At 47.8% G+C, this 23,694-nt stretch overlaps 1 protein-coding gene and 1 non-coding gene across 2 annotated transcripts; one reads left to right on the top strand and one right to left on the bottom strand.

Annotated features, from left to right (window-relative positions):
* Positions 1 to 587: 587 nt before the first annotated feature.
* LOC144118648 (uncharacterized) lies at positions 588 to 23,048 on the bottom strand. The gene is made up of 6 exons (XM_077651522.1): positions 22,997 to 23,048; positions 21,956 to 22,036; positions 10,339 to 10,416; positions 5,176 to 5,343; positions 2,446 to 2,583; positions 588 to 933 (listed from the first exon to the last, which is right to left on the bottom strand). The coding sequence occupies exons 2-6, from the start codon at positions 21,977 to 21,979 to the stop codon at positions 856 to 858; spliced, it is 486 nt and encodes a 161-aa protein (XP_077507648.1). The 5' UTR covers positions 21,980 to 22,036; positions 22,997 to 23,048; the 3' UTR covers positions 588 to 855.
* On the top strand, positions 5,438 to 5,511 carry TRNAS-ACU (transfer RNA serine (anticodon ACU)). The gene has a single exon. It is a non-coding gene; the product is annotated as a tRNA-Ser (tRNA).
* Positions 23,049 to 23,694: the final 646 nt, after the last annotated feature.

The raw sequence follows: 23,694 nt of genomic DNA, 5'->3' as shown, positions 1-23,694 counted from the left end.
AGGCTAAAGCACGTCACGCAGAAAAAAAGATCGAATATCTATTCTGCCCGCGCTGCTCGTAAGCCAAGAAACACGTGTTTTGAGCGGCACGGTCGTGCATTGAACACTAAGGTTCATTACAAACGTCATTTTTACGCAAGTTTGAGCGACAGCACCATGCATTACAGTGCTCTTTCATTACCACCACCATACAAGAAACGTGCAATAAACTAACACCTGTACAAACTGGGCAAACATACCCTTCGTACTAACTGCAAGGACGTAACCTCAGTTATCACATACGCGATGGTCATTCTTATTAGATGTGTATGACATTCGCAGAGCCACAGGTTTTTCATTATACTCACGTTATGCATGAGAAGTTAGCATCGCATTACACGTAGTCCCACAAACATGGTCCTCTAACCAGCCCCTCCCCCACACACACACGGTCACCGAGCATGCCGTCCGTGGCTCACATGTCGCATGTTGATGTCGTATGTTTACTATGGTGCCATGATGCTGTGGACAGGGATGAAGAGCTTGCTTGTCGTACTAAATGCTCGAAACACAAGGCCAAAAGATGACGGCGAAAAAGTTTATCCTTTGCTTGTTAGGTCGGCGTAGCTAATAGTTCGCACGCGACTTCCGGTCACAGCACCGAATTGGGTAATCTCCGGAGGCGGTCGAAGGCGAAAATCCGTCTCAAGCACCACTCAGTGATCGCACGGAATTCTAAGTGGCTCAGTTTTTCCGATTCGTTTCGCAATCAAGGGACAATAGAAGCGAGGTTTTAAAATGTCACGAGAGATAAATGTGTTCGCGTTTCCGAGGAATATGGAGATTGGAGTTCGTGCTCCTTCTACGGGTTGAGCACTAGGGGAAGAGCAATGTATTGGCCGCCAGCACGGATGTCACGCAGGAGATGACCTTGAGCAGAAGACCAAGCCAGAGCTGCAAAACAAGATCGTTGCGAGCTAAGACTCCGTAAGAGGTAACTTCTTAGTGGGGTGGACATGAAACCACAATATACTCGCGGACAACGTTTTATGGCAATGCAGCAGGGGCTAAGGGGAAAGAGAAGGAGGCAGCCATTTGCTTCTGTGCCCCCCCCCCCCATTCACCCCTTCTACGCCCATAACCAGAACAACCCACCACCCACGGCACGGGCATAAACGACAGTCTCCTTCCCTTTCCTGTTTTGCGTCCGCTGCGTTTCATAAAAAGCTGTCCACTAGTATACTGACTGCAAGATCAGCGTTAGTGGAATTGAAAATTGTGCTACACACAGTTTAATGTTTAGCTCTATTGTCGGATACAACTCAAGAACGAAGCGGCTTTTCCCCAGCAAAAAACCCTCCTTTCAGCCAATGGCGCCGGCCGATTCCCATTAACGTGCTAGCGTTACAACGCAAGGAGCGGCGTGACAATGCAGGTAGGGCACAAAAATTATTGTCGGACCATAAAAAGAACGAAAAATAAAGTGTCCCTGCCCGTGCCAGAAGGGAGGGGACAATCCGCGACCACAGAAGGAGCGGACTATCCCCTTTCACCCTCACTCCCTGCTGTCTTGCTAGCAGGCTCGTGAGAATCGGCCGACGCCATTGGTTGGAAGGGGGTCCTCTGACGGGGAAAAGTCGCTGCGTTCTTGAGTTGTATCCGACTATAGCTACCGTATGTTTTCATCTTTCGCCTTAAAGGTGCATTGCGAAAAATTATTTGCATAACTTTGCAAGGTTTTAGTATCACACAATAGCATTAGAGTACTGCGATCTCGAAAAGGGAGCACAGTAGTAGGGATGAACTATAGAAAAAAATAGAGAAAACGCAAAGCACGTCTTTAAATGCAACGAAAGATAGCTAATATGGTTTTCTTTTGAAGAAAGATTGGTTACGAAAAGCGGAATAATTTATATATGCAACGGCAAAACAAAACAGCCCACGAATGACACGTATAAAAATTAGAGAAAAAAACAGAAGGTTGAGTAAAGAAGGGAAAGATAAAATCATTTAAAAAGATATCAGTGATCTTAGGCCTGAAGTATTCAAGAGTCGATGGAAAAGACTGAAGAGAACATGATTAACATTATTACCTCGAGGTAATGGGATAATTTGGAGAGTTGCATGTCGTGACGCATTCTGAATTCATAAGAACGTAACCGATATCGGAAAACCTGCGCCATTTCACACCAATGTATTCAAAAGCCAAGGCAATGTACAAAATTAGGTGATTAGGTGTCTACGTGGAATACTTAGGCAACACCGGCAAGAAAGAAAACACTACAGAAGAATTCAAGACCTGAGTTTGCTTCATCAGTGTCAAATTAGTTTTCCCAACCCTCACATGTTGACAGCAAGGTTTGTTTTCACAGCTGGCTTAGCATTCATGTGTCGGTATGACCGACGAGGTGTCCCTAGGCGTTTAGCCAAGTAATAGCGAAGAAATAAATAAAGGGGTCCGCTGACCAGCTCCGAGCAGCTGATGTTGGCGTAGACATGCAAAAAGATGAGTGGCAGGCGTGTGTAGGGCATCAGCAGCACCCAGCGTGACTCCAAAACCACGGGCAGGGCGAAGTACAGGGGGTGTTCCTCGAATCGCTCCGCCTGCAAAGGTATGTTGGGAGCAGATCTTCAGTGCTGGGCATTACTAGCGAAGCACGGGACTGAAAGCTTCTTTCGAGAAGAAAAGGGAAGGGAAATGAAGGGCTTGTTATGACATATACATGAAAGAACCCAACAGTCACTGATACCAACGTGCATAGGGGGTGGTGGTGGTGGTGGTTTTTTTATTAAAAGAATAGTAAAAAAAAGGAAAAGATTTTTGCTAGCCCCGGCATCTGCCATCGATACTGAAGCACCTGAGCTGGGGCAGCGGAAATAAAGGATAGCAGGCAGAATGGAGAAATTAAATGAAAGAGGTGAGGGGACAGGAAGAGAGGATAGGGGTAACGTACACAAAAGCTATTTACACAATAATAAATATGACATTCGCAGCAGTACAGCGCGATTAGACCAGGGTGGTGCTGGTGAACACTCTCAGGGCTAGGTTACACGCAACATGAATACCCCTGAAAGCCGGAGACTGGACAGCCAGTCGTTGCCGTTGCTCAGCTGATAGAAAATTAAAATGAAAATTGGCTTTTGGGGAAAGGAAATGGCGCAGTATATGTCTCATATCTCGGCCGACAACCGAACTGCACCGTAAGGGAAAGGATAAAGGAGGGAGCTGATAGAGCACCGGACGCGAAATTCGGAGGTCGTGGGTGTGGAACCCATCTGTGGCACGCGGTTGTTTTTCTTTCTCCTAATCAATTACAATTGAGCAGTTAAGTAACTACACTAATTATACCTCATTGATTAAAACCAGAAAAATAAAATAGAAGCATTCCTCTATGCTCCTTGGTTTATGTGACTGTTGGGCTTCCTTCATATATGAAGTTGCTTTCGCAGAAGTACTTCTGAAGAGCCGTAAGGCATTTGTCGAAGAGCGGATAGGCACACACCTATCCTTGGGTTCAAGCACAGAACAAGCCTTCAAAATGGATAATCCTGTACTTCCTCGAGTATTTGTGCTCGAGCGAGGTTGCCAATCAAAAACAAAGGTAAAAACAGGCTGACCGAGGTACATTCGAGCAAGGTCGAGGATTGCTCGAAGTTTCTGGGTTACCTTTCCGCAAGCTCCATGTAGCCGAAAAGAACTCTGTACTTTTCTCTATAGCCTTCGTCACACTAACATGTGCCATTTCGTGATTGGAGCCTTCTCTCGCCGCGAGCGAGCTTTGCCTCCTGACGGCAATTGGAGAAAAATAAAGATTTATTAATTTCAATTGCCACACACCCGCATTCTTTCTGCCACCACTCTCCCAGAAATTCATTGACACGCTGGACCTGAACTCTGCAATAAGTGTTAGCGACCACTGTTTTGAAAAGAACTTGACATGTTCTAAGCGACATTGATGTGCAGACCGTACAAGTTTTGAAGCTTCTAAGGATTCGCTCCACCGTTCTGACATTGAAAAAACTCCCAGGATGGTTACGACTGTGTAACGCGAGATTCAGCGATAGCTCTCTAGGCGTTTAGTCACGTGACCACTGATTTAGTGGTCACGTAGAGCACCCCTGCTCTGGCAGGTTCCAAACTGAGCCACACGTAGGCTTATGCGACCCAGGTTGACCGTGATATAAGGCGGGTACGTTGATGACCGGTGGGTGCATTAATGACATCCTCCCGGTGGGTGGATATCATTAACGCACCCACCGGTTACGCCAACGGCGACGGCGACTACGACGCGCAAGCCAGGGATGGGCGCCTAACAGCTGTCGCTGTAAAACTGAGGACAACATGACATGCAGAGTTCATATGAGACAGATCGAATGCCGTGAATCTTTCATTTAGGCTGCGAATTATGTTTACTTCATGTGCGCTGTGTCCTGACTGTTTTTCATGCACACTCTAATTTTAGTTCAATGAACTATTGGTGGCTGCTGCTGTCGATACGCTTCTTTTGGCGTAACATGGCCATGATTCCGGTTTTATACACTTTGAACTTCAAGGAGAATTTAACGAAAAGTTAGCAACTACTGGCCAGTCATTTGGGGCATGAATGTCAAACAAAGAGAAGAATACTGCCCACATTTGCAACCACTTGTTAAACGAATCAATCCCCCCTCATACGCCACTGGTAACTGCGGCCCACGACGTTTTGCAAAACAAGTACTACTGAGTGATGACAACGGCATCAAGAGGCAATGAAGAAAAAATAGTGTGTTAAAAAAACAGACAGACGATTATCATAGTTGGTAATGCGAAATTTGGGCGCAACTCTACACATGCCACCTGCCACCGCTGGCAGCTGGCGTGTTACGCTGCTATAGCCACACTCGAGGGTCTTCCCGTGGTCGCAACCTTCAGGTTTTCCATTCCTCTGCTCTCGTCGTGGCAGGTGGCGCTCCGATCTGCTAAAACCTGCCACGGTTGTAACGTGACGTGTTATGCCGACTACGCCGACAACGCCGACGTCGACGACAAAATCTACGGCGCGGATTCCACGAACGGGCGCCTAGGTGCTGCGCTCTAAAAGCGGCAACAAAATTACGGCTTCCCCGTGGAGTTAAGTAAACAAGTGATAAATAACTGAGACGAAAGGTGTTTTTTCGCTTAGTATGCGAGACTGGGACGCTGTACGATCGCCTTACCAGAACAATCAGTTCCCGGACAAAGCGTGAGTCTACGTCCCTGGTGTCCACCTCGGAGACGACTGCCGTTGCGGCCAACAGCGCCACCTGGCACCAGACGGAGTGCACTAACGGCCTGTCGTTGTCCACCAGCCCAGTCTTCAGGAGCAACGCGGATGCGTTGGAACGCTGCATTCGTCGATATTTAGTTTAGAATTACTCTTAGTTTTACTTCCTGTATGCTTCATGAAAAATTACAGGATTGCACTTCAGTCTGCTCCCCGCCGCGGTGGCTCAGTGGTTATAGGGCGCTCGACTACTGATCCGGAGTTCCCGGGTTCGAACCCGGCCGCGGCGGCTGCGTTTTTATGGAGGAAAAACGCTAAGGCGCCCGTGTGCTGTGCGATGTCAGTGCACGTTAAAGATCACCAAGTGGTCGAAATTATTCCGGAGCCCTCCACAACGGCACCTCCTTCTTCCTTTCTTCTTTCACTCCCTTCCTTATCCCTTCCCTTACGGCGCGGTTCAGGTGTCCAACGATATACGAGACAGATACTGCGCCATTTCCTTTCCCCAAAAACCAATTATTAATATTATTATCACTTCAGTCTGCTTAAGAGCAGAAATACGAAAGCATTTCTCCTTCCTCTCTTTCTCCCTGCATTTTTCTCTTTTTTTAATTTTTAATTTTATTTCATTTATACTTTTAAATTTTCCTTGTTTCTTATTTTTTATTCTATCTTTACTTTAAATTTTCTTTTATTATTTGTGTGTGTTTTTCATTACATATATGTTGCTTACCAACTGTTACTTAATGAACTTTTACATTTTATTTTATTTGTCATACAACTTATGAATGACAGTTCGTGCGGACAACTTCCCTCCACAATCTCCGTCCACGCTACTCATGAGACAGCATCCATGAGGGAGCGTACGGTGTAAAACGAGGGTTTGGTTTGGTTCATGTGGGTTTAAAGTCCCAAAGCGACTCAGGCTATGGGGGACGCTGTCTTTCAGGTCAGGAGCCGAACGCCATAACCACTCAGCCACCGCGGCGGCGGGGTGTAACACAACGGATGCGCGATAGATTATAGGAGAACCTCTGTTATAAGCTGGCATATTGCGCTAGAGACAAGGACAGAGTACTGTCCGAGCAATACTAAAGTGGTTTCACTTTAGCGCATCCACCGCCAGAGTGCGGCGCAATGACCGCAGCGGTGAAAGAGTTGTCACCCGACCTTTTACATATCAATACAATAGTGTACACGCTAAATTTTCTATTTGCGTTTTGTTACCAGTTGGAAGAGAGCGAACTGTCTTGCAGTATGGCAGCCTTCAACCGTCGATGAGTGAAAGCTTTTTCTGGAAACATCAAGCACCGTACATTATTTTAGAAAATATATCCAATAAGCGCCCGTGTCGCTTAACCGTAGTTTTTAAGGCGAAAGCCTTATATGGCCCATTAGCAATGAAACCCGGCATCGTAGTCGGTGTCCAGGAAAAAGTGGTTCAGAAAACCCCCAATGATATCATCAGCAAAGAAAAAAAATAATTCCGAAAGTACGAAGTAATCGAACTAAGGACATTCAGATTTCGACGCGAGAGTTCACCCCATGGCTTACATAACCGCAGTGCTAAAGAATAAATGTGAACCGAGTGTATGCGTTGCCTTCCGACGGTATGCCAACGAATAGGTGTGTCATTTGAAAGGAAGGAAAAAATAACAATTAAAAAAAATGGTTTCGCCTTCAAAGCACTTAAGTAGTCTTAAGTGCCCTCCGTAATTATTACCTGTAATAGGTACCGAAAGAAAACTGTTTTTCTCTGTTGCAAACTGCAAGAACAAAATAAATTTCAGGACTTGTTTACTCTTCTTGTTAATTGTGCGGAGCAGGGGGTGAGGGCCAGGTGAGAATGGCCGTGAAGTGAGCAGCAACAACACGTTTGTTTTTTGGGGATAACAATTAAGGACTTGGTAGTTTGGTTCCACTCGAGTTACTGAGCCCTGGCTTCTTTCCAGCTTCTACACTCGCTACAAGCGACAACCATTAAAAATTCAGTTTTAACTTTTTACTACATAAGTTAAAGTAGAAGACATTGTTACTAAAGTCACTTTTAAGAGCCGTAAATACACAAAAAATATATCGTTAATTTTTATGATGAATGCTGAACAGTTTTAAAATTTTTACCTCTCCTTTTCCTTCATGTTGCTGTCCTTCAAATAATATTTGATTCGTATCAAACATTCGCTGTAGCATTTCGCAGCTGTTCCTCAGCCGTGTAAAGTTGCTAAGTTCTGAAGACCGTCCAGACTTCTAGAGAATAACTATCGAATTGAGTGGTGTTGGTTCCGTTAGTAGCGTCGGGGCCTTTGAAATGCTACGCTTTCTGCCTGTGTTCTTTTTGTGGCCCTGAAACTAAGCTTAATATTCGGCCATATTCGTATTTGTGCTACTCGTCCGGCGTTTCTGTTACTCGCGAACCGAGTAATCTCGAACGCGCACTGTTGAATCCTGTCATGGCACTGCGCACGCGTACCTTGGCTAGCAGCTCCAGGGAGATGCCTCCGAGTCGCACCAGAATGAGTTCCCAAGGGAAGCGACGGAGCACAAGCCGCCAAGTGCTCACGTGACCGGTCAGCATCGGTTTGCCCGGCTCTGGTGGAACGCCAACAGCTACCAGGGCACACAGCGAGGACACGGTGGTCGCGTCCGCACTTTGAAGCACGCGCCAAGAAGTTCAAGAAAGGCCAATCATTCGCTGCCTAAGCAAAGTTATGTTATGGACAACTGATACACGTTAATGATGTATAAACTGGCGCTACGGACACGTCCGGTTATTATAGCGCCTTTGCAGCTCACCTTATCAAGGAATAATTCCTTCAAATCGCGACTGCGCGAGGGCTAGGGCGCAGAGGAACGCCTTCCCGCAAGACGTGTGAGGAGAGGTCATGCTTCGTTCCCGGGTTCGAACCCGACCGCGGCGACTGCGTTTCGATGGAGGTAAAACTCTAAGGCGCCCGTGTGCTGTGATGTCAGTGCACGTTAAAGATCCCCGGGTGGTCGAAATTATTCCGGAGCCCTCTACTACGGCACCTCTTCCTTTATTCTTTCACTCCCTCCTTTATCCCTTCCCTTACGGCACGGTTCAGGTGTCCGACGATATATGAGACAGATGCTGCGTCATTTCCTTTAAACCAATTACATATATATATATATATATATATATATATATATATATATATATATATATATATATATATATATATATATATATATATATATATATATATATATATATATATATATATAGGTCATGCTTCGTGTGACTCGGGGCGCCACTCATGGCAAGCACAACAATGTTCTTGCCCTACACAAAGCATTAGCCTGCAATGACACCGAATTGTGCGGGAAGCATAGTCTTCCTCTTGAATTCGTGGCCGCGGCTTGCTGTATTCGCTTTCTGCAACAGCTCAATGCTGCAAAAAGGCTCGAATATCCGCTCTGGCAGTGAGTCGCGAATCCGCAGGGCCCCTCTGCCATGGGTAAGCTCATGGTCAGTAGGGGACACCTCAGTGCCGAGCAATTGTGGATTGGACCGACCGTGCACAAATGGTCTGTACATATTACTTCTCCCCCTATCCTCTCTTCCTGTCCCCTCACCTCTTTCATTTCATTTCTCCATTCTGCCTGCTATCCTTTATTTCCACTGCCCCAGCTCAGGTGCTTCAGTATCGATGGCAGATGCCGGGGCTAGCAAAAATCTTTTCCTTCCTTTTTACTATTATTTTTAATAAAACCACTACCACCACCACCACCGTGCACACCTCCGGCTGTTCGCGATATATATTTGTGCCTTTACCCTTCCCCTCGCTTTCCTGAGGGCTCAGTTGGAAATCCTCCCTGAGCGAAAAAATGAGTGTCTTTCATTCACCCGTTATATACCCCAAGTTCGTGCACGCCATATGCGCTTACAAGCGACCGTTGAACGAATTGCAGTCGTCGTAAGCTTCAGCGCAGAAATCCATCAAATTTCAAGAGCGTTACACTGATCTGCCGGTGCATTCCTCGTTGGCTACCGATACATAGAGCGCTCGTGCACAGGATCTACCGAAAGAAAAGTTTTGTGAAAACTGTCGCAAGTATTCAAGTAACCCAAAATGATGCAAAACAGTGTGAAAACACATGACTTAATTCTCACGAACAGTGAAACACAAAGCTGTGCTACATTTTTAACCTCCTCAGCAATTCTTGTTCACTATCACATATCAGCTCTGACGTCATCAAGGCAGCTATATGTAGAGAACAATACGAATCGTCGCTTATATGGCTTGAAACTTGACGATGGCAACATGAGCGCAAGGGGATAAGCATGCATCGCAAAAAAAAAAAATTCACGGGAAGCTTGAGGAGGAGTGGGATCTCTGCCTTGGGCACATGACGTGATAGCATTGATCGGTTCCCTCAGCGGCCTCGGGTCCTTTTTGCCTATCACTTCATAAACATAGACACTCCTCTTTATTGCACCATCACATAAAGATTAATGAGATAGCACTAGGAATCTCTCACGCGCAGGTACTGTTTCTCTATTGCCTCGGATCGGCCTACGTGCCCATATATGTGCAATTGTTCATTGGCAACTTTACTTTCTTTGATCGCAGGGAGTCGTCACACCAACTCCTGGCGCCGTGGTGCAGCGGTTAAGCGATTAGTCACTGCCCTGCGCCACTGACCCAAGACCCACCGGTGGCTGTTTCAAACACAGTCACCGGTGGGGCTTATGAGACCCAGTTTGTTCTTCCCTAGCAACGTCTCGAAGCCAATCATCAATTTTACTGCCACCTGCCACGCTGGGTAGTTTCTTCACAATCCGCCATCCAGGTTCAACCTGTCACGATGACAAGATTGCGACGACGTCACAAGGTGAAGTCACCTAGGTGGCCGGTAGGCCACCTGCTCTTCCACTCAAAACACCACAGCCACTGACTGCGACGTTGCACAGGGTTTTCTGCAGGATATGAATATGACTCTTTCAAGAGGCCGTATGTGTCTACCGTGAAACCGTAGAGGTTACCACAATTTGTGGAGCAAGGACTTGGGCTTTAAATTAAAGCACGCGCGTTGTTTGATAATACTGCATACACACGAATCCTAGCAAATCACTTACTCGTGATTGAACACATACCCGATATACTTGTTCGTATTGGTTGCCACAGAGAGCCCGATTGCGGCAAGCATCAGGACGCCCAGGATTTCCTTCGAGCTGCGCCAACATAGAATAAAAGGGCAATTATGAGCAAATTCTTCAATAAATCAGCGATAGCAGCGCAAGAGTGCTGGGCTAGCAAGTTTACAATCGTTTACCGAAGACCTGGCTTCGTTTGAGTATTATTGGCCTGATCTCAATACTCGCATACCTAGCGAACTTCCTTTAGAGGAAACTCCGTGTGAACCGATGCATATAATGCTTCACAACTGGCACGACGCCTATATTATAATGGCTGCAAGTAAAACTAAGGCGTCAGCGCTCCTTGCATTGCAATCTCAACATTCGTGCGAAAACTATAGACACAGAGGAAATAATTCTACGCGGGCAATCGCCTTTAAGTTGCTCATACCACATGACATTTGCGAAAGAAATCGCTCAACCAAATGACCTGCTGATGATTCGAAGCTGTAGCGCTCTCAGTAATATAGGTGTTCCCGTTCCGAGAGTGGTGGTTGTGGTGAAAAACTTTTATTGATGTGAAGTCTTAAAATAAAGAAATCTACGCAGCAGCATTCCGGCAAGCCTTCAGGCTGACGGTTGTGGCGCCCAGGCGGTGCCTAGTCGCGACGTCCTCTGCCCAGGTCACCAGCCGAAGTTGGAGATCCGGCTTGGTGCTGGACAAAGCAGCCTCCCACTACTGATATTTCCTTGCACTACCGCCTCTCTCAGTTCCTTTCCCCCCTCCGCACAAATCCCACTCCAAGCACCACCAACGCTTGTGCGCCACGTTCAGGCCCATACCCTCGCACGTCTTGCCCTCCTCCACCCCGGAACGTACTCGCCGGCCTGCCGCTTATGTGAAAGCCCAAGAGCAGACAACGCTAATATCTTGTTCTCCTGCCCAGTACACTTGCCACCTGCTTCTTGGCACTTAACCAGTCTGCCATACACCAAGAACCCTTGACCAAAATCTGTGTGCTACGGACGTGATTTAATCTGCAGTCATCCCCAGGATTCTGGACCATGCGCCTCGAAAAACCGGTCGCGCCATCTCGCGACAGCCTGCGGCGCGGCGGCGCGTAACTCAATGACGACGAAAAATAAAAATTGATATTTCGTCGCGCATAACAGTTAGAAATTAGCTCTCTCGCCTAGATGTTAAATGCATCTTAAAGTTTCATTTAGTCGAGTTTCATCGATGTAGCTTACATATTGCGTTTGCCATGAGCAATGATCTATGACAGCATGGAGCCTATGGCGAGGTCCTGAAAAATACCCCACTTGACTTCAATTTATCGCTCACTACAGCCCTATTTTAAAATATATCGACAAGCTCTAGCAGGTTCACGTAGGGTAATGTCCTACCTTTAAGGAAGTATAAAGTATTTTACATTTCAATGGCGTAAAAGTCTTCCTGCGCTATTTCACTATTGATCATGCATCATCAGCTTTTTCATGAAACGTGTGGCGCCCTCTCTCGGTGCGTTGGAAAGGCACACGTCCCTGCTCGCGGCCGGGCTCGAGTAGCGGAGGCGGCTCGATTCCGGCCGTGCCCTGCTACAGTGTCCCTGCTTTGGTAGGTTGCTTTGTGAGGTTGAGCCTGCCGTACGAATGCGCAGTTTTATCAAAAGTGCCCCCATCGGAGGGAGGCTATGGCCATGGGCTGCTACATAAAATGCTACAAGAAAGCGTGTGCCTTCTATGAGGTATATAGAGGAAATTATAAGAAGACTCTTTTGCTTGACAGGTACATTTTTCATTAAGCGCGTACAGTGACCACACCGGCATAGGTGATAGTGGAATTGCGTACGCAATAACAGTGCAAAGCAATGAAGCTTCTAGGTACTTTCGTTCAAGCAGTGAAATTTGTAATTCCCGGACGCTCATACTTAGAGCTCACTCACCGATACTTGTATATGGTTCTTGCACTGCGCATTCAAAATTGTAAAATCGTGTCTTAATGTCTACATTTCAACACTCATGTTATTAGCCTCAATAGCAGAAAGCTCTTCCAATCTTTTGTCGATGTGGTGCAAGTGCAGCAAGGATGCGTTGAAGTGAATGTTGCATGTGTTGCACATAAGATGCGGCAAACCTGGTGCTGCGTTTTATGCCAGTAGGTTATTTGTCCAATGTAACAATTAGTAGTGTGGTAGTTCACATTTTTGTCTAGGTTGGTAAAGTGCTTCTCACGATTCGATCGTTCGCCGTCGAGAAGGGGTTTACCATTGCTGTAATCGATGCTAGTTTCGGCAATTCTGTCAAAGATGTACGTAAAGGATGAACCGCTAACGAAGAGTTCATAGAGTGGCATGCTGGGAACTATTCTGAAGAGTGTGCCATCAGTTCGGCAAGCCAGTAACTACGCCGTTACCCAGAGCAGCAATCAAGAGTCAAACTCTAGTTAAATGTTCTTGATTATAATTTAAATCTGCTAAGAAATGAACAGAAGTTATTGTCGGATAACACGATGTTTAAAAGATTACTGGTTTTCTCCAGTACGGTGACTCGGCGCTCCACCCAACCCGTTTGTGCAATGCGCCGCTAGCGCGATTCATTAGCGACAGGACGCTACATGCTCGCGGCCCTGAATATGCAGTGAATTTACCGTGTTGCGAATATGTGCAACAATACCCATAAGCACTTTCGCACGAGTGGCGCGAACATATTTTTTTTTTTTTGCATAAGTTCCAACCTACCCTCGTTTTTTTTTTCTGCCGCTCTCCTATCTACTTTTCGCTATCCTCTCTCTTTGCTTTTAATTCCACCGGTTGCAGTTCCAGTGCTTGAGGGATTAGATAGCAATCGCTGGGCCGGCAACATTTTTAGCTACTACTTCTTGGATGTGTGACTCCCGGGGAGTTATCGCGGCTTTTTAAGCGCACAAACCGCGGGAGTCAGAAGAGGGAGCCGTTTCCACGGAACGATCCAGCGACTTTTAAATGTGCCATGCATCTCCATGTTCCTGATGCTGGCTCCCTTCCCCTGTCGAGCGGACGGAGAGAATTTCAAGCCGTGGAGAGAAGGGGTTGGGGGGCGATGAAAGAACAACTTAAACCGCGAAGAAAAGTTCGGGGAACCTGAAATAGCTTCAAGCCATGAAGAAAAGAGCCACCGAGAGCCCGGCGATCCTTCCATTGTTATAAACCGGACTCCCCTTCCAACGCGTACACGAGCGCCCGCGCGCTGATGCCGACATCTAGCACGGACGCCTCACCTAGGCTCTCTGGCGTCTCCTGCAGTGCGCATGCGCAGACCGGTTTCGGCTTACGCTAAGAACGCGGACGCTGAGAGCGTACGCCCAGGAAGGGCCATTCGAGTTGGCGCCTCTAGGCCTTTTTTTGGGGTGGGATGACTGTCTTTGAAGTGGCACAGGAGGCCTCCGATAATGATGTCCGGCTTGTGTGTAGTTTGCATCCCTTCCTTTCTGAGAACACTGGCCAAGGTTTCGCAGACACCCTTTACGTACTAACGGCATACGCGTTTTTGCCACCAGCGTGTCCTTAGCATAAGCATATCGAGTTGTTTTCGTTGCATCCTTTTGTTTTAGATGATACATCGAGTGAAGAATCTTGGGTATCCATTGCCTAGAAATGTTTTCTTTTGCTGATGATGAGTTTTAATGGCGCACTGGCAACCTCGCACCAAGCGCAATGGGTTGAAGTGTTTTCTTCAACACAATGTTAGGTGGAAGACCATTTTCCGAGCACTTCAACTCAAAGAAACCAAGCGCCAGGCTTCGAGAAAACTTCTACCTATTGGAAATCAGTGGGTACACGGCGACACTGCGGAACGAATCACACACCGTCCTCGAGCCGCATGCTCAAAGCGATGTGTCATTGCTGTTTTCGCTGATTTTAAAACAAATATGCAAGAATTGGGAATCGTCTTAACCAAAACTTGCTTGAATTCCACCCTACCCTTAGGGCACAATTTTCAGCACTGTTCCTCCCAAAAAGGCTACGGGAACAAGACGCACAACACGCAGCATCAAACGGATGAAGAATGTGGAGAGGCGGTAACGGAAAGGGCCAAGGATGATTTGAGCAGGTGCATAGGTACGGAGAAATTCTTTTTCAAGAGCTACACGGGCAGCCGGTAGCAGGGTGGTAAGAGGGAGGAAGATAAGGACAGTGGGGAGGGGTCTCCTGCTGTGCCTTTGCCTGCCTTTCTTGTTTTTTCTCCTTTTACTTTTCCTCGAATCGTGGAGCGCAGTCCACGGTTGCTTTTTGGATGCGGTATGTTTCTGTTCCCTATGGTGCGAAGCACGAGCTGCACGACATAGTCGGCGCCTCTGCGAAAACGGCCCGGAAAGGTCATGGACGCACTCTTGCCTCCAGGCTGTCACAAAAAAGAAACTTACAACCACTAATGTGTCAGTCCTGGCAAAGGGTTTCTCCAAACGCAGACAAAAATCTCCCAAAAAAGACATCAAAATTTCTGCAGAAGATTCTTTACTGCCTTCCGCCAAACTAAGGAATTCCACCAGCCTTGTTAAAAGCACAGCGCATGGCAAAGGTAGACAGTGCCACCAAAATCAATTTCGGACGAGTTAGGGGGGCTGCCTCCTATCCTGCGGGAACATGAAGCCCCGACGGTCGTCACCAGCTGTAAAAAAGAAGTTGTCGAAAAGTTACAATGATGTTTTCGATCGTTTCAGCGACGGTGGGGGCGCAAAGCGGGCTCTTCCTGAAGCGGCGAGCCGGTGATCACTCTGCGCGGCGCGTGCACTCGCAGTGGTTTGGAGCCTAAGATACGCGTCAAAAATGAGCATATTCTGTTATTCTACAATTTGCGAACAGTCCAAATAGCAAACATGTTGTTTCTGCCAACATGTAATGTGTTCAAAAAGCAGTGATTAAGTTCATTCTGCAGGTTGGTAACGAGTTTCAGCCTAATGACCCGTCTGTTAATCAGCAACATACTCGTTGCTGATTAACACCATGTCGTCCACACCACCACGACACCATGTCGTCAAGCATTCCTGTTCGGAGTTTTGTTCATGCTGCCAACATAGCCTATTACAGCTGCATGAAAGCAGTGCAGTGCTTGAACACTTAGCTATAGTATGGTGTATATGGTAATATTTTAAGGTGGGCGTTAGCAGCAAACACATTTTTCATCGAGCTTCAGTCCATTCTGGTCTAGAATAAACACGGCTTTCTGGCCACGACGTGACTGCTATAGAGCGACATGAATGGCAAGAACTTCACAATGTACATATATTTCTCGGATATAAAGCGTAAAGTGGTTGTATAATTGTGAACGCTTCTTGGCAACCGTCGTCTGCTCACTCGATCACAGCGTTTTCCCCCGCCAGTCAAAAACACATTTTCAGCGCTAACTTCGACTGTACTATAAAGCTCGAATGACCCCCTGGCTGCCGCTTCAAACAACAGCTACGTTGCCTCTTCTTTTACCGCATATATGCGACCAACGTACGCTGCAGATGGACTATATATAGTCGGAAATTAGTCTGCAGTAAAGCTACGCGCACATTCAGGGCCACCGAACAGAATTCCTCCGCGAGAAAATGTAACCACTTGTAAAACTTTTCTGTTTACCTAAACAAGCAGTCAATCAACGTCGAAATTGTAGGCTCAAGGATTTTGATGTTTCTGGCTGTTCGATGCAGTCCAACATTAAAAAGTTGATTTTGATCACTGCTGTAATATTACGCTGCGGAATGGCCATTGTTACCAACTGCTGATTTTTTTTTTCAATGGTATCATAAGGCCAGCACACAATAAATACACATACCGCATTTACGCGGGTAAGGGCCGCACTCGTGTAGGCACGAAACATAGCGTTAGACTGTCTGGGTCATTAAAGTAGTTTATTTACGCTTTCGGATAAGTGCCGAAAGAAAAAGAAAGTGAACGCGCAAAATAATTACGCTTCAAAGTGTTATCGCACTTCACCATGCTAAGTTCGCAAGTTTCAACGACGCGGTTTTTGCGAGCGCGGCACTTGCGAACTAGCGTTTACATGCGAATATCGATAAAGATTTATTTCTAGCCTGTAAAGCAGCCAAACGAAAGCATAGGATCGTATTAATGACCAAGAATCATTTACTGCTGCTTATCTAGACTCTACGTTGTGACACCTTTGGTGTGATTTTTAAAGAAGCCGCTTTGCTTCCATAAAGACTCACGCTATGGCATCGGCGCCATCACCGCCTCGTCCGCAGTACCGTACTACCGCCGCGCCACCTCTAAGAGCTAGAATGACCGAATTCTCTTGACGAGTACCTATCTCGACCCGCTCCTCACATCCTTTCAACGTCTACTCTCTCATACAGAAAAAGGGACCTCTCCAAACTCATTTTTCGTACAAGAATGCGAGATTGCCGTCTGTAAACGAGGGTTTTTGGCTGGCAAACTGTAGAGGACGCTCGATATTCTGCAAGTGTGCTCCAAGGGCCGTTTTTGGGTGCACGCGCCCAAAGTCGGCGCTCTTAACATACGACAGAACCGGTCTACGTATGCCCACTGCTGGAGACGCCGTCCAAATACATCGGCGCCAGCTCACGGGCGCTCGAGCACGTGTTGGAAGCAGGGTCCGGTTAACGGCAGTCGGAGTACAGCGGCGCTCTCGGGGGACTTTTCTTCATGGCTTGCAGCTCTTCCAGGTTCCCAGAACTTCTCTTCGCGGTTTAAGTTGTCCGTTCAGCGCCCCTCAACCTCTTTTCTTCACGCCTCGAAATTCTTTCCGTCCGCACAAAGAAGCACCAAAGTATAACACAGTTTTTTCTACCTCTTTCATTTCATTTCCCCATTCTGCCTGCTATCCTGCTATCCGCTGCCCCAGCTCAGGTGCTTCAGTATCGATGGCATATGCCGGGGCTAGCAAAAATATTTTCCTTCCTTTTCGTCATTATTTCAATAAAACCACCACTACTACTACATGCCTCTGACGCCGTTCTGTTCTCCTCAGTACTCAATCCACATGGTCTTGGCCCGCCTTCGCGGCGAGTATTGGCGCCTGAGAAATGGCTGTTGGACAGACTAAGAGAGGAGGAAAAAAGCCAGTGACTTTTGTTCTTTCAGAGCGAGAACCTTATAGGGTGTGCGAGTATCGCATTTTTGCCTGCGAACTGAATAGTTTCGAATTATTATGAATATAGGTAAAGAAAAAATACATGTTGCTGGTAACGACTGAAATGCGCTAACAGACGGGACAGAAAAGAAGAACACATACACATGCGATGGTGTCTGTATTCTCTTCAGTACCGTTGATGCTGTCCAGTCGTTTGCGTCAACATTCACCAACCAGCCCGACCTAGCCCTCTTCAGTGAACAAAATATCGACAGTCATCAAAAAAGTTTTTCGCACAACAGAACAAGAAAATATGTATCAGACCATAACTTTATTTTGGTCGTTATTGTAGAGGGATTCACTCGTCCCCCCCCCCCCCCCCCCCAATACGGCCGTCACCCAAAAGAAAGGGCCCAAGAGGTTGTATACCAAATGTCCTGCTCGGTCTTCCCGGAATCGTACATAGGGGAAACGAAGAACTTCGCCGAAATAATGAGGCAACACAAAGCGGACGTCCGACAAATAAACCGTGACCGCAGCGCTGCGGCCGAACACTGCGAGGCATGCGACCACCGAATGGACGTTGACGGCACTAATGTACTGGAAACCGAAGCTAACCCGCACAGGAGGCTTCTACTTGAGTCGTGGCACATCCAACAGACAGGGAAGAATGTTAATCGCTCCCTGGGGACACTTCCCACTTCTTAAATCCATGGTTTGCAGCCACTGACCCGGATGTCTTCAACACGAGGGCTTAAAAAGCCGAGGTTCGAACCATCCGAGGGTTTGTCGACAGCCCGGCGCCGAGATGCGGCGATTTCCCTGTTCATCCCCGTCAGCAGGAAGCGTGCATGGCGTGGCAAGCGGGCGTAGACCGGCGAAGGCAAAGACCGAGCCAGAGGAAAGGTGCCAAGACGTTTTCCCCGAAACCGCCCGCCCCCCTTCGCCCGTCTAAGGAAACCACCGCAGTGATAGCGTAGCATAGCGCATGGTCAGCGCGGACGCGGCAAGCAGACGCCGCGTCTAAGCCGCGACGGCATCGAAGTCAGAGGATGGGGCATACCAACGGGTCCCGAGAAGCGGGCCTGCTTAACGAAACGCAAGCGTGTTCAGAGGCAGCAACGACAGGGTGGCGCCACCAATGTGGACCTACCAGATAATTTTCGCACGTCGTCCGACGACGGTTGATGAGGCGGCGGCTGACGCGAGCGAATAGGTGCGCAGAAAGCCCGCTCTTTTCCGATATGACTGCTTGCGCACGTCGCCGTCGACGAGGCCGCCATGGCCGACGAGCACGTGGCGACTTGGGGGGCGGGCATGGAAACGTGACTGTCTTGAAGATAAACGATTCATCAAGCATAGCATGTCTTTTTTTTATGGGGACATGAATTACTGTCGTATGAAAATGGGCGCGCGCGTTTCCTCAAGGCCGGTGGAAGAAAACCACGCGCGCAAAAAGCCTGTGTTGTCTCGAGCGTGTGGTTCTCGATATCTGGGCATGTTCATGCGGAGTAATGTGATGAAAAAAAAATCCGAGGGATCTGGTTGCATGTTACATTCTCGAATTTCCTGTTTACATTATCCCTACGTCATAAGACAGGCCGGTGATCAGCCATGGAACTTAAAAGCTTCACATCCTGAGCCGGCCCTCGCCCTCCTAACCAAGCCAAACTTGCGACAAGCCAAGTGGGAGCTCCGCGTTTTTGCGCCACTGCATGCAATGGACTCTACCGTGGCGTGCGCGCGCACACCCACACACTCAGCCCAACACACACACATACACACATGCAGAAAAAGGCAGTGAACTAGGGCGCCAGAAAGTCACGTGCATGCAGGTACAATTCCTATACCAGCGCATCCCGAAAATGGTTGCACGTTTAAATGGTATTATTCAATAATTTGTACGCTGAGCAACCTGTCACCATACTTGTGTATAAATGCAGGAAACACATGTTGTGTGCAAGCAGCCTAGGTAAAATGATCAGCGCCGTTCGTAAGTAGAAGGCAGCATATTTTCATTTTTGCGAAAGCATAGCAGCTCATAAGGAGGAAAATCAGGCGTTGTCCTCCCCAGAGGTTTGGAAAAACCACGTGACCTAATCAGAAAAAGAAAAATTAAGTTTCGTAAATAAAATACTTTCCGAAGTGGGTTCCGCACCCACGAAGGGAACCCGCCGCATTGGCTCAGTGAATAGGGCGCGATGTCAGTGCACGCTAAACATCCCCAGGTGGTCTAAATTATTCCAGAACCCTCCACTACGGCACCTTTTTCTTTTTTTTTCACTCCCTCCATTTTCCCTTTACGGCGCGGTTCAGGTGTCAGCCGATATGAAAGACAGATACTGCGCCAATTCCTTTCTCAAAAAACCAATTTTCAATTTTTACTTTCAAGGTTAGTTTCTAAAATTGGTTTTGAGGAAAGGAAATGGCGCAGTAACTGTCTCACATATATCGGTGGACGCTCGAACCACGCCGTGAGAGGACTGACCTCTGGCCCACTTGAAGGTCAAAACCGTAAGCACCGCGAAATCGTTACGAGGTAGCATAGTGAAGCTTTCGCATCAAAAATGAAGGAAAATAATGTTGCCGGCCGTGGCAATTGCTATCTAATATCTTAACCACCCGAGCTGCAGCCGGCGGAGGAGAAAGGGAAATGATATCGAGGAGAAATATAAAGGGGAGCGATAGCAAGGAAGCACAGGATCGAGTATTCGGGTGTGGCTCAATCCCCGGTCCGCTTTCGAAGGGGGATGCCATTCACATACCTGGCTTAATATCTCATATGGGCCCTTGAGGCTTGGGTGTTACGCATATTTTTGAAAGTATGGCGGTGTGCTTGGCGTAACGCACTCTGGCACAGGTCAGCCCGGTATTGCACTGCCTCCGGGATTGGCCCGTGGCCTACGGGCTATTGCGCGCGCTTTTCTTCTGTCTCTTTACTCCCATCTTTCACCTCCTACTATCAGCACGCAGGCAGCTGGGCGTTGCTCCGCATTGAGCCAGTAAGCAAGCCCGTGCTTTTCCTTTCGTCCTTCTGTCGACAACTCAACTCAACTCGAAAAAAGGAAGCACAGGGGCTCGAGCTGGGTTTGGGTATCGTCGCCTTCATCAACTTCCATTCGGGCGGCGTGAACTGATCAGCTTGGCTGGCCATTGCATTAGAGCAGCACGCCATCGCCGCAGCCGAACACCACGCTGCAAGCTTTCTCCTTCACAGCTCGTCAGTAGACTTAATTGTTGTCCGTAATTTTTTTCCCCGTTGCGAAAAAACTTGACAATTATGGTGAGTCAGGTTATAACTGCAACCTCTTTCGAAAAAATAAAAACACTGACGTGTAAACAAATGCGCAACACAAGGTTCTTATTGGTGCTTATACGGCCGCTAGTTCTGTTCTGTCACCAGTCATCAGATTTTCTGTGCAGCAAAACACCATTTACCATGAACACACAGACCGTCCCACGGGGAGAAGTTGGGTGCAGCGCTAAAAAAATTCTATTCCACGCATTATGCTCTGGAGTCACTGAGAGATAGCTGGGCCTTGGCACAATTCTGGAACGTTTAGCCATATCTTGTGTGATGTGCATATATACCGCCAGTAGTTTTTGACAAATGGCCCCTCAAAGTCGGACAAAGACGGGGCGTGTACACCGCTTCAACCCCAACCCGACTTCTTTCTTTTCTTGCACCGCAGTAAAGGAACAGACTAGGGGAGCCGCACAGTCAGCCCGTTTCGAACACGCTGGGTGGAAAAAAAAACAGAAACGCGAAGGGTGCCCCCCTCCCGAGGAGCTTGGCTTGAGGGGAGGACACACAAAGCGGACAATGGGCGAAGCTTACTAGCGTCTCTTTCTCAAACCGGGAGGAAGAATGTAAGAGAAGGAGGAGGAGCTCAACTTCATGCGGCCCGTGGTGGCGGCGTTGTGAACTAGGAGCGGATGAACCAGAATCCTGGCCATGTCCGAGAAGAAGTCGGGATGTGTTACGTTGTCATCAACATTATCAGCCGCAACGGCAAGCAGCTTTTCCACACACTAGAACGTCTGCGCTGCCTGTCTGCCTCCTATCAGTGATAGAGGACTGTAGATCTGTTCTACTCAGGTCGCAGTGTTCGGCAGCCCTCAAGATGTGCAGGCTACTACTGCGGTGGCTTGTGACTTTCAGTGCGCTTGTCATTGTTTGTCGTGCTAGATGCAGACCACATTGCTCAAATTCTTTTACGCCCCCCTCTTCCCTCTCCCCCAGTGCAGGATAGCCAACCGGAACATTCTTATGGTTAACCTCCCCGCATTTCCTCTGCAACTTTTCTCTCTCTTTCTCTCTATGGTCAAATGAATTAAAAGTTAGTTGCTACTATATAGACAAGAGAAATAATTCCCAGTTAACCCGCTACCTGCAACGGCTGCTGTAGCTTCCACTTGCAGTTACAGTTACATTTAGCAATACGGATACGGCCACTAACTGCCGTGGGAAACGTGATTTGTGAACTGCAAATGAGCCCATTTCATGGCGTTTAGAATAGTTACAGCGCAAGAAAATCAACGTAAGTCGACTTACGTGATTTTCTCTTCGTGCTGCCATTTCTCTTCGATGATCTTTTGTATGCCCACGCGGCACTCCCTGATAACGCCCAGGTCACTGCAGATTGAAATGAATTTGCTCACATCAGACATTCACCTTTTTAGGAATCACTTTTTTTAGGAAAGTGCATGAGATCTCTCATGTATGAGCGTTCATATCATGAGGTCTACGCAAAAAAAAATGTTCATATAGCACACGGGTGTCATCTTCCTGGTTAGAGCTCAGCACACAAGAAATCGCTGAGAAGAAATGGGCGTTACAAAGAGCTAAAATGTTAATTTACCTTCCTTTGTTAGCACGTTCTTCCTTCACAATATCCGACGCGCGCACCCAAGAGTGTCGAACCCAATTTCTTTTCTTCGCTGCGTCAAAATGTGACCGCTGTGGGGCGCTTCATTTTTTTAGACGGACAACGCGCGTGTTAAAAGTTTGAGCCAAACTGTGGTAGCCGTAATAAAGGGGTCGGTTCTCCACATTTCACAACCCTTGAGCGCTTGTCGTAGTTCTGACACCTATTACTACTTGACCTATTGGTTCAAACTTCGTCAGCACGCTATTTCAAACGACAGAGCGTATAATAAATGCGCCCTAAATCTGTTAAGAAGGAAGATCTCCAGAGCCGAAAGGGCTTGACAAGCGAAGAAAACTGACCGCACACAGGAGTCGGAAGTATTTTTATAGAAATCAGATTCTTAAGGCTGTTTCGTGCGTTCACGTGTTCATGGAATTAATTTTTTGCGGTTTTTTATTTTGATAGTTTAAGCGTATATTAGATGCAGGACTCTTCAATTATTTCAGCTACCCTTATTGGAGCAGCGATAATGATTTGAACTTAGTTCGCACGACCTGAGAGCACCCTATACGGACGGACGCTAGGCGAATGTACTACTTAATCCTCTTTAGAGACTAGGGAGCCTTCTAAATTCGCAACGTGAAAGGGGCACAAGCTACAGCGCTTTTGCCCGTTTTATTTCAAACCTTATGCGTTCAAGAAGAACAGCAGCATTACAAACGTACTCATCGCGGATGTAGATGTAATAGATGAAGGCCCAGAACAGGACAATCGAAACCACAGTCACCGGCATCAGGAAGGTCAGGTACAGAGACACAAATGGGCTGGGCCTCTTTATCCTGTGTGTACAGAAGAAACAATGACATATCCATATAAAAAAACTAAACTTCAAATACAACTTGCCCTGGCCAGCCCTGCCCTGGGCTGGCCTGCCTGCTGGACTGCCGGCCTGCCAGCCTGCCTGCCAGCTAACATGCCTGACATCCACCACCCTGCGTTCATGCTAGCCTTCCTCGTGCCTGCCAGCCAGGCAGCCAACCTGCCTGCCTGCCATCCTGCTTGCCTGCGAAACTGCCAGACAGCCAGCCTGCAAGCTTGCTTGCCTGCTTGCCTGCTTGCCTGTCAGCCTGCCTGTGTGCCTGCCAACGTGTTGCCAGCCTGCCTGCCAGCTTTCCTGCCTGCCGGCTTGCCTGCCTGCTAGCTTGCCTGTCTGTGTGCCTGCCTCAGTGCGTGCCTGCCATCCTGCCTGCCTGCCAGCTTTGATGCTTGCCTGTCAGCCAGCCTGCCAGCCTGCCTGCATGCCTGCGAGCCTGCCAGACAGCCTGCCTGCCTGTGTGCCTGCCCGCATGCCTGCCTTTTTGCCTCCGTGCGTGCCTGCCTGCCTGCCTGTCAGCCTGACTGTTAGCCTGCCGGCCAGCTTTCC

This window comes from Amblyomma americanum, chromosome 2 (genome assembly GCF_052857255.1).
Source record: "Amblyomma americanum isolate KBUSLIRL-KWMA chromosome 2, ASM5285725v1, whole genome shotgun sequence".
Taxonomy (NCBI): domain Eukaryota; kingdom Metazoa; phylum Arthropoda; class Arachnida; order Ixodida; family Ixodidae; genus Amblyomma; species Amblyomma americanum.
Note: the sequence above shows the minus strand (reverse complement) of the source record. Positions and strands in the feature narration are given on the sequence as shown.

Coding starts and splice junctions, on each gene's coding strand:
- LOC144118648 (XM_077651522.1), bottom strand. CDS start 21,979: ATGGCAGCACGAAGAGAAAATCAC. Junction 10,417..21,955: donor CAGCACGAAGAGAAAATCAC/GTAAGTCGACTT, acceptor ATGTTGGCGCAG/CTCGAAGGAAATCCTGGGCG. Junction 2,584..5,175: donor TCCGGGAACTGATTGTTCTG/GTAAGGCGATCG, acceptor ATACCTTTGCAG/GCGGAGCGATTCGAGGAACA.